At 47.1% G+C, this 10352-nt stretch overlaps 2 protein-coding genes and 2 non-coding genes across 4 annotated transcripts; all 4 read left to right on the top strand.

The window, feature by feature from the left end:
- The first annotated feature begins 1090 nt into the window (after positions 1–1090).
- rpl17 (ribosomal protein L17) lies at positions 1091–3234 on the top strand. Its single transcript, XM_028973065.1, has 7 exons — positions 1091–1158; positions 1618–1667; positions 1760–1800; positions 2125–2259; positions 2459–2557; positions 2774–2965; positions 3173–3234. The coding sequence occupies exons 2-7, from the start codon at positions 1628–1630 to the stop codon at positions 3218–3220; spliced, it is 555 nt and encodes a 184-aa protein (XP_028828898.1). The 5' UTR covers positions 1091–1158; positions 1618–1627; the 3' UTR covers positions 3221–3234.
- On the top strand, positions 2299–2367 carry LOC114787239 (small nucleolar RNA SNORD58). Its single transcript, XR_003749369.1, has one exon. It is a non-coding gene; the product is annotated as a small nucleolar RNA SNORD58 (small nucleolar RNA).
- On the top strand, positions 3025–3093 carry LOC114787238 (small nucleolar RNA SNORD58). Its single transcript, XR_003749368.1, has one exon. It is a non-coding gene; the product is annotated as a small nucleolar RNA SNORD58 (small nucleolar RNA).
- Positions 3235–6649: 3415 nt separating the features above from the next.
- LOC114787056 (homeobox protein Nkx-6.1-like) lies at positions 6650–7733 on the top strand. The gene is made up of 3 exons (XM_028974803.1): positions 6650–7175; positions 7248–7420; positions 7494–7733. Exons 1-3 carry the CDS (start codon positions 6650–6652, stop codon positions 7731–7733), a joined length of 939 nt encoding a protein of 312 aa, XP_028830636.1.
- The last annotated feature ends 2619 nt before the right edge of the window (positions 7734–10352 follow it).

The raw sequence follows: 10352 nt of genomic DNA, 5'->3' as shown, positions 1-10352 counted from the left end.
ACTGATGGTGGCCTACAAAGCCAAACATGGAGTAGCACCATCCTACCTCACAGCCCTTATTACACCTCGCACTGCACCTGGTATACTCCGAGCCTCCAGTACTGCTCGCCTGGTCCCTCCATCTCTGAAGGTAAAAGGAAGACATTCATCTAGACTCTTCTCCATCTTGGCCCCTCGGTGGTGGAATGAACTTCCCCTCGAGGTCAGAACAGCTCAGTCACTGAGCACCTTCAAACAACAGCTCAAGACCTTCCTCTTTAGAGAAGATTTAGATTAAATTGTAATTTTCTTGTTGTCGAACTTGTGTACAGAATCTACAACAGAGTGAATTAAATAGATGTATTCATAGTTGGGGGTCCTAGTGAACCGGAATTGATCTCTTCATCGATGGTAACTTAAGCACGTTGTAAGTCGCTCTGGACAAGGGCGTCTGCCAAATGCCGTAAATGTAAATGTAAATGACCGGGTTTAATCCCAGAAGAGGAAACTGGCCGCAGGTGGAGTCCTTTCAGGTAACGGCTGAGAAAAGAGGGCTGGGAACATCAGAAGAGATTCTGGTGTGACAAAGAATATTTAGAATCATAGATTCTTTTGTGTCGAGAACCAAACAATCCACAGTGGAGTGTTAGAGGCCTCGACATTACAACACCCGCCTACGAACCAGAAGTCCTGAGTTGCTCCAGGGGGACTAACCTGTAACTACATTAACAGCATTTACCAGACGCCCTTATCCAGAGCGACTTACAACCAGAAGTTACAGGGACAGTCTACCTGGAGCAATTTAGGGTTAAGTGTCTTGCTCAGGGACACAATGGTAGTAAGTGGGATTCATAGGCGAGTGTGTTACCCACTAGGCTACTACCACCCTAAATATGAACAATATACGATGAACGACATACATCTGAGAAGCATTAGATTAGACACACGGACGAAAAGACAGACATATCGGCAATTTAAATGATCGTGAGAATGTAGTCACAAGTCAGTAAATAAACAGTTCCCGCTAGTCTGGATTTCACAATAGACGACCAGTAGGCGGCGGGACGCCATTGCCAGACGAAGGAGGTCGAAATCTCGAAACATCTCGCGAGATCTCGGCGGCGATTAGAGTTCCCAGGATGCACTGCGCGCCCTCTTCCCTTTCCGCGGCCCGAGAACGTAAGTGGAGTCGTCGAGACGTTCCACCGCGAACCGGCCGATAATCTGTCGAATATCGCGAACATCCGTAACTAAATCCACGCCACGGCCGCGCCGTGTTTACGAGTGCGTGGCTGCCGGCGACCTGCGGTTGTGTTCGCCGTAACAGCGCGGATTTTGCCCGAGTTATCGGTGCCGTCATGTGCCATATTCAGCAGTGGCCCGCTATCGGAATTAAAATGACTGTCGGAATAAAAATGACTTATCGGTATAAAAGTGGCCACGCGAAGTTTAGGCGCTGCCCGCCCGCGACGTGTTACTCGCGGCCGATTTAGCCCCTTTGGCAACATTTCTACTGCTAGCATCGTTAGCATGTTATCCGTACCTGCACCATGCCGCGTTCACGTTGAGCCCCCCACGCGTGGATTTTATGTCTTCCTTTTATTTTCAGGCATTAACGTTGAATTGTTTCGCTTCCAGATCTCCCAAAATGGTCCGCTACTCGCTCGACCCCGAGAACCCCACTAAATGTGAGGACCGGCATGTAGCTTCCGTGCTACACGAAACATGGCTGCTGTGTTTACGTCAGTATGAATAATTTTCTCATTTTTTTAATCCAAAGCATGCAAGTCCAGGGGATCCAACCTCCGTGTTCATTTCAAGGTAAATGAGGGTTCTGTGTGAAATATGATGTTTAGGGGGGTGTGTTGGCAAGGATCTCACGATAAAGATGCATTGGTCACGGTACGATTATATCGCGATGTATGATGATGCTGCTGCACATATGGAGAGATTCTATGGTTCGCTGATGTACATTAACGATTCAGCCTAAAGTCAGAAAACTTTGGATTAAATTGGTATAAAAAAAGTGTAGATATTTGATGTTCTTGTATTGATAAAATCTGATTTTATTTAGTATTACTCGCTACGTGATTTGTAGGCAGCGGTGTGTTTAAATACAACGCCTCTCTTTCTCTCTCCTGTCAGAACACCCGTGAGACCGCTCAGGCCATCAAAGGAATGCACATCCGCAAGGCCACCAAGTACCTGAAGGACGTGGTCGTCAAGCGCCAGTGTGTCCCCTTCCGCCGCTACAATGGCGGCGTTGGCCGGTGCGCCCAGGTGAGTGCTGGGCCGCTCGCCCGTTATTCGCGTGGCTGGTTGCGCTGATGACCATCTTAGGACACCTTTGGAATTCGCCATGAAAAGAACTGAGTACGTCTGAGCAGCCTGGCCGTGTTCGAGGCTGCTGCTGCTGCTGCTGGGTCTGTGGCCGTAACGCTGGAAGTAACGTGTTCCGCGTTCCTGTCTCCTTTCCAAGGCCAAGCAGTTCGACTGGACACAGGGACGCTGGCCCAAGAAAAGCGCTGAGTTCCTGCTACACATGCTGAAGAACGCAGAGAGCAATGCTGAGCTCAAGGTTGGTGCTTCTCATGGACTTCGTGTGAGATCTGAGCGAACAGCAATTTCTTCTGATCTATGAAATAGATTTTTACTAATCCTGCTACGTCTGCTGTGTTCCTGAGGAACTTGACCTTTCTTCTGGATAAGTTCCATAAAAACTAAAAGAATGGGACCTGAAGCGGTCTCGTGGTGTGCATTTGGGATTTTGAAAGCGTGGCTTCTTTCTCCTCAGGGCCTGGACGTCGACTCCCTGGTCATCGAGCACATCCAGGTGAACAAGGCACCGAAGATGCGCAGGCGTACGTACCGCGCCCACGGTCGCATCAACCCCTACATGAGCTCCCCGTGCCACATCGAGATGATCCTCACTGAGAAGGAGCAGATTGTGCCCAAACCCGAGGAGGAGGTTGCTCAGAAGAAGAAGGTAGAACCACATTTTTTAAAATGTCGTTAGTAGAACGTGCTGCTGAGAGCTTCATGTGGTTGCAGTGATGACCTTCTTAGGACACCTTTGGATGAATAATGAAAAGAACCCATTTCCCTCTGAGCAACCACTGAGCTCCAAGTCCTCGTGATTTAAAACGCTGCATCTGGTCGGGCTGAACTCCTGTTTTTGATCTTTTCTCTGCAGGTTTCTCAGAAGAAGCTGAAGAAGCAGAAACTGATGGCACGGGAGTAAATGTAAATAAAGTGTTCGGAATCCTAAATGGTCTCGTTTGTTTTGTGTGTAGTGAAGGATGAAAACGGGCGTTTTTACAGAAGAAGAATCTGTATGAATGTCAACCCTCTTGAAGCTTGATCTGGGGGACGGGGGACGCTGTGAAGTGGTCTGGATAACTGGATTGTAGGAGGCTTAATTGCTTTAGTAATCGCTTAAGAATTCAATGTCAGTTCATCATTGCTCATCACTTCTTTTCCCTGCTAGACCAGAAAGCTGCGCTCAGGGTTAATGTGTCTTGCTCAGGGACGTTGGTAGGAAGTGGGGCTTGAACCTTTTCACTTTGTGGTCATCTGGTCCAGAAGCGGTGTGTTGCCCACCAGGCCACAACTGCCCTACATGCCCTTAATTAATTAAAAAAGCTCCGCGTAATATATTTTATTTTTTACGTGTATGAAGTAAACTACATTCTTACACAAGTGGGGAAGAAAACTGCAGATAATCGACCGTCGTCCATGCGTTCTTTACTTCAATCCAAAGCGACTTACACGAGGAAGACGCCAGCAATACGACATAAGATCCTAATATTCAACATAAGATCTGTTCCAGGAATTACAAAACCAACAAATAGTCCCTCAACTTCGTGGGAAGTGTGTTGTAATTTTGTTTTAAAATCCTACCAACACCAAGCCCCGCCCCCACGTCCCTATTACAGTAAATAGGCCATGTCTTCAAACCCTCTGTTCCATCCATGTTTGCGTTTATTATGATTTTAATGAATTTCAGACCGAACCAGTCATTCTGTTAAAAAGATACGCAGAGAATGAGTTAATAGTGACGTTGGTGACGGGATGTATCTCCTACACTCGTACCAACTCACGAATATTAACCACATTCAACATTTTGAGACCAAACATCAGTAACACGAATAAAATTAAGAATTAAGGGCTACTCCTCCGGCCGCTCCCGTTAGGGGTCACTGTCTGGCTGGCGGTACGGTTGACCTGGCAAACGCTTATCGCCGGATGCTCTTACTGACAACCCGGGCTGGGGACCAGCAGCAAGAAAGATGCTGTCTCATGCGTCCCCGAGAACCCCGCGAGATGCTGAACCAGGCTCACCAAAAACATCACAACATCCGTCCCGCTCGGAACATAATGAGGGACTCTCACCGCCCCTCACACGCCCTGTTCTCCATCCTACCGTCTGGCACAAAACTGTAACCGCCAGACACGGCAAGAGCTCTCAATGCACCGCCATCACCAGAACACGGATAAACTCGACAACAATCCCCTTCCAGCCCTATACACCTGATAACATACTGAGCACTTTGCACATGTCTGTATGTCTTGTATGTCCTGAAATATCCTACATGATCTTGTCCTGCTTGTTTTGTTCATTGTACAGAAAAGTTTTACTTATAGAGATGTGAGTTAGTAGATATTTAAGTTAGTGTAGTTTAGTTTGTATATACATTTCTTTCTTTTATTTACATTTACAGCATTTACCAGACGCCCTTATCCAGAGCGACTTACAATCAGTAGTTACAGGGACAGTCAGGGTTAAGTGTCCTGCTCAGGGACATGATGGTAGTAAGTGGGGTTTGAACCTGGGTCTCCTGGTTCATAGGCGAGTGTGTTACCCGCTAGGCTACTAGCACCATTTTATGATTGCACTATGGGGGGGTCTGTGTGAAACTTTATTTCATTACACGGTATACTGTGTGTACTGTTGTTCTGACAATAAACCAGTCTTGAACCTTGAACATTTCAGCTGTGGACGGAGAGTTGCTGCTGTTGTAATTCCCACTTCCACCGCGTGGGGTCAGCAGCGCTGCACTTTTCCTCCTCCTTCCACTGACCTGCGGCTCCAGACTGGCAGCTGAAGAAAGACAGAAGAGCAAATACAAATGACGATAGTAATAAAATAACAAGTACATAACTTGATTAAATAATGCTTGAATAATAGTTGAAATCTGTATTGAAATCAGTTGAACTATGAGAGTTTGAACCATTATTCTTAAAGTCTTAGGCACCAACTGAATGGAAAACAATTATTTATATAAGTTGTTAACAACGTTTTTAATGTGACTAAAAAGCCGTCACACGTTGATCAAACATTAATTTCTATGAAAAAATTATTTCATGTGTAAAGAGAAACAAATTCTGTCACCCTGTTGTTCTCTGAGCAGCAATACAATCATTTTTTCCATCTGTAGACTGAAACATCTGTAGATATGAAATTATTGCCACTTTCACCTTTTTGATTATTTGTGTGTGTCACAGCCGCTAAATTCTGTTCTTCTTGTATGCGGGTGTTTCAGTCATGTGCATCCGAAATCAGAAGGTTGCCGGTTCGAATCCGGACGGGGTGGTGGGGACACGCTGTCCCCCCGTACTGAGGACACATTTCGTTGTGACGATCACGTCGCTTTCACTCTGCTTTCCTCAGTTGCGTTAATAAGTGGCGTTTGAACGCGGGTCAGTAAATGAGCAGACGGTCCCACGCCGACCCCCCCCCCGACATTTACCGGTTTACTGCCCCCCCCCCCACGCCCTACGTCAACAGACCGGCCTTCGTGGCATTTTTAAAGTTAATAACCAAACCGAAAGAGTCGTGGCACTCTTAATATTATAATAACCATAATAAAAATGTCAAATTGTGTATAATAATATTACAATAATATATTATTTTACATATAATCTAATAGTGCATTATAATATTATAGTTGTCATGTACAACACCATCGAACGAGTATTATTGTTGTTATTTTTATTAAATCTATTTTTTTTTACTATAACTACTACTAATAATAATACAGTAATTATTGGTATTATAATAAATGTTGCTGTTGTTGGTTTGCCGAATTAGTAAAATCGAGTGTCACGTTTGAAATCTTCATTAAACGTTAATAATTTACGTTTTTAAACGTTTTTAAAAATAAAGGTTTTTTACGTTGTCATTTCTTCTAAAAAATACTCCTGAATCCGGAGTTGATCTGGGGAACAGAACCAGACCCGAACCAGACCCGAACCGGACCCGACTTTTAGTTGCGGGGTCACGTGACCATTAATAAAAAAAAAAAACACATACAGAGAAGATCACAAATTGACTCCATCGATTTTGTCCCGTTTCTTCTTCTTCTTCTTCTTCTTCTTCTTTTTTTGTTGAATAGCGGCGACGTGAAAAGGCGCGGCCGACGGAAGGCGCCAATGGGAGCTCAGTTCCCGCCACGTCACGCGCGCGCGCGCCCCGCGCCCCTATACTTCCCGCGCCGCGCGCTGCAACTTCGGAGCGTCGTTTCTTCCCCCCCCCAGATCTCTCCATCTCTCCATCTCTCCATCCCGGCGGCGGCGGCGGCGGAGCTGACCGGGTCATGGCGCCTCCCTCCCCGCGGCGCGGCGCTGGCTGTTAGTACCGAGGCGGCCCGCTGCCGGGGGAAAGTTGGCGATGTTAACCGCGGGACAGATGGACGCTTTTCTGCTCGGGACCCCGCCCCTCGCAGCGCTGCACAGCATGGCCGAGATGAAGACCCCCCTGTACCCGGCGTACCCCCAGGCCCCGTCCGCCTCTCCCGCCGCCACGTCCCCCAACCCCGGCGGCATCCCGGTCTCCTCTCCTGGGATTAAGACGGCGGGACTGTCCCTGTCCCTCGGGTCCCCGCACCAGTGCTCGGCGGCGACCCCCCACGGAATAAACGACATCCTGAGCCGCCCGGCGGCGGCGGCGGCGGCTGCGGCGGCCGCGACCTCCTCGGCCGGGATTCTGACCGCGCTGCCCCGCTTCGGCAGCCTGAGCCCGCCGCCCCCACCGGGACTCTACTTCAGCCCGGGGGCGGCGGCGGCGGCGGCGGCGGCGGCGGCCGCGGCCCGGTACCCCAAACCCCTGACCGAGCTGCCGGGCAGGACCCCCATCTTCTGGCCGGGGGTCGTGCAGGGCGCCCCGTGGAGAGACGCCCGCTTCAGCTGCTCGGCCCGTGAGTGTCTCCCGCTGTACCCCGGAAGCGGCTTGTCGGGGCGCATTAAACACGCGCTCTTGTCCCCCGCAGACCCCAGCTCCGTCCTGCTGGACAAGGACGGCAAGCGGAAGCACACGCGGCCCACCTTCTCCGGACAGCAGATCTTCGCGCTGGAGAAGACGTTCGAGCAGACCAAGTACCTGGCGGGACCGGAGCGGGCGCGCCTGGCCTACTCGCTGGGCATGACCGAGAGCCAGGTCAAGGTGAGAGGTCAACCCCCCCCCAGCCCCCCATTCACCCCACACAGGCTGACCGGCGACGCCGCTTCGTCCCCAGGTCTGGTTCCAGAACCGCAGGACCAAGTGGCGGAAGCGACACGCGGCGGAGATGGCGTCCGCCAAGAAGAAGCAGGACTCGGAGACGGAGCGGCTGAAGGGCGCGTCGGAGAACGAGGAGGAGGAGGAGGAGGACGAAGACTACAACAAGCCGCTGGACCCCAACTCGGACGACGAGAAGATCGCGCAGCTGCTGAAGAAGCGCAAAGCGACCCACGCGTCGGAGGGCGACAGCTCGTAGACATTCCCGGGACACGTTCCCGGGGACACGTTCCCGGGGACACGTTCCCGCTCCCGTCCCGACCTGTAAATAACGACGTGAGTTGTGTCGAATAGAAATTCTATCGCTGTGAATATTTATGTGTAAAATAAGTTGTTTTTTTTTGTACAGGAAAGGGGGGAAAAATCGCTTTTTTAACGAACCCGTCTGACTGCGTTAGAAACCATTTCTGTCATAATTATCATCATCATCAAAACTAATGTTCTCCTGGATGAAGATATATATAATTTTAAAAATATATATATTTCGGCACATTTTCCCATAAATTCTATTTCTCGGCGTTGCAGATCGGCCGATATCATTTCATGAGTAGATGAGAAAAATAAAAACCCGCATCCTGTAACAACTGGGATCTATTTGTAATATAAATGCATTCGTGTCGTCATAATTCCCATACGACTCTTTAATTTATATGATATTTTACGTTTGTAACGGTGACACGCGCATTGCAGGCTCATGTATTGCACTTTTATTTAATAAAGTCATTTTGATCACTGTTTTAAACTGACTGTAGCCCCGAAGACGAACGCTCAGTGGTTTTATTATTATTTTTTATCTTTAAAAAATTTCCGCACATTTTCAGATAATTTTATTTAAGTTAATATTCTTTTTTTTTTTAAACCACAATCTGCTGAATCGATAGAATGCCTTTGGATAAAGCGACTGTTTACGCGGGGAATTCTTCTTCTTCTTAATATTATTATGACGATTTGTGCTGACGTGTAAAAAATATTTTAGTAAGTTTTGTTAGAAAAGTTTGCTGCTCTTGTTGTCGGATTGATTGATAAATATTTCACTCATCTGATCCGTCCCGCCATCTTCAGGACCGATATTTCACGACGGATTATTATTATTATTTTATTTCTATTTTTTTATTTCTGTTTTTTAATCGGTTTTAAAAACGAGCTCACACCGAGTGTACATTACATTCTCAACGTTCATGGAATAAAAAAAAATTAATTACAGAAACGAGGGTCGAATTTCAGTGAATTCCGTTCTCTAAACGTTTTTTTTTCCCCAAATTTAGAACAGAACTTAATAAATGATATAAATAAATTGAAATGCATGTCACGTTGAGTCCGAACCCATAAGAAGCTGTGGAGGTTGCTGGAGAAGTTCTACATTTTGGGGATGAATTTGGATCTGAAGGCAGGAACGTCGCGATGTTCATTTCACATTTCAATTAGGCGGAATAAATTAGTACCATTCCTCCCTCTCTCGATATGTATCGAAAAATGCTATATAACAAAAAATATATTTTCAATCGCTAAATTACACGAGGCCATTTCAATTGTTTTGTCAGCAATAAAAAAAAGAATTTCCCCGTTATTGTTTTTTCTTCTTTTCCAGTTTTCCGCGAAACGAAAAAGTAAAAGTGCGGTCACACCGATACCAGCCAGTCCTTCAGCCAGAGCTGAACATCGGATCGTAATCGTCAGCGAATCGGGGAGAAAATCGATGCGAAATGTAACCGCTTCATCTGTTCCAGCGGCTCGGTTTTAGTTTATTATGGGGTCGCGGGTACATTTCCATGGCAACCCCAGTGGAGTCTGGCCACGGGTTATCAATTACTTTCGTGAGAAAAGGTGAATTAAACGAACGCAACAATCTGTCCCCAAAAACGAATTCTAAGCGAATTCTGCGACGTTTTCGATGTGGCGGAGCTCATTAGAACAAAATAAAATCTTTTTATAATTTTTTGAAATTTAATTTCAGGTTGCAGTTTAATTTCTGGTGTGACTGTCTGCTTGTGCATTTTTCATGTTTCCTTTGGTGCTTTCGAAATAAATGCCAACGAAACCAGCTGATGGTCCATCTGAGTTTATTGTTGGGTTATAAAGGGGACACGGCGTGTAACAGGTGCGACAGCCGCCTTCTGACCTTCTGGAGATGTGGGGACTGGCTCCAGGCCACCACCAGGGCCACCACCAGGGCCACCATGCTACTGATGCTGCTGATGCTGCTTGTCATTCCGCCAGCTGCTGGCCTTCCATTCCTGTCTAATGCTTCGCCAGTAAGACCACGTAACATCACAGTCACTTAACCGGTCTTACCTCTCCAAACGGGGATCCATCACAAAACCTGGCCTGGCCGATGCTGCCCACCGCTTTGACCATCACAGAGACCAATGGATGATTTATTTAAGACCTGATTTATTTTTGAAATATTGGAAAAGTGATTAAAAACCTGATTAAAAAACATGGTAAAAGCTCCTCAGTGGGTCCACACTCCTATTGACACTTATTATTCAACATTCACATTTATTTGAGAAAGAACCCCAGGCACCTTGGAGACAAACCCCTGTGTGTTGGTTCCCGGGTTCAACACAAGCACTCATAAGCAGGGGAGACGTCTGCATTAAACTGACTGGACCTCTTCTTGGGTTTGTGGGTAAACAAACCCTTCACCTCCTGGATGGATTTTGGATAAATTCTTGTAGATATATAGCCATGATGCCACAATAGAATAGTCACACCATTTATCTCGTGAGAACGTCTTTTACAGACTCAGAAAAGTGCTGCTAGTTTGTGTCCCGGAGGGGGGAGAACTGCCCACCCAGCTCTACTTTCTGACCACCAA

The sequence above is a fragment of the Denticeps clupeoides genome, chromosome 3 (genome assembly GCF_900700375.1).
Source record: "Denticeps clupeoides chromosome 3, fDenClu1.1, whole genome shotgun sequence".
Taxonomy (NCBI): Eukaryota; Metazoa; Chordata; class Actinopteri; order Clupeiformes; family Denticipitidae; genus Denticeps; species Denticeps clupeoides.
Note: the sequence above shows the minus strand (reverse complement) of the source record. Positions and strands in the feature narration are given on the sequence as shown.

What these genes read in the sequence shown, in the direction of transcription:
- LOC114787056 (XM_028974803.1), top strand. Translation starts at nt 6,650, where the DNA reads ATGTTAACCGCGGGACAGATGGACGCTTTTCTGCTCGGGACCCCGCCC. An exon ending in CCGCTTCAGCTGCTCGGCCC is followed by an intron (nt 7,176 to 7,247) that starts GTGAGTGTCTCC and finishes TGTCCCCCGCAG; the next exon opens with ACCCCAGCTCCGTCCTGCTG. An exon ending in TGACCGAGAGCCAGGTCAAG is followed by an intron (nt 7,421 to 7,493) that starts GTGAGAGGTCAA and finishes CTTCGTCCCCAG; the next exon opens with GTCTGGTTCCAGAACCGCAG.
- rpl17 (XM_028973065.1), top strand. Translation starts at nt 1,628, where the DNA reads ATGGTCCGCTACTCGCTCGACCCCGAGAACCCCACTAAAT. An exon ending in GCGTTGGCCGGTGCGCCCAG is followed by an intron (nt 2,260 to 2,458) that starts GTGAGTGCTGGG and finishes CTCCTTTCCAAG; the next exon opens with GCCAAGCAGTTCGACTGGAC. An exon ending in AGGTTGCTCAGAAGAAGAAG is followed by an intron (nt 2,966 to 3,172) that starts GTAGAACCACAT and finishes TTTTCTCTGCAG; the next exon opens with GTTTCTCAGAAGAAGCTGAA.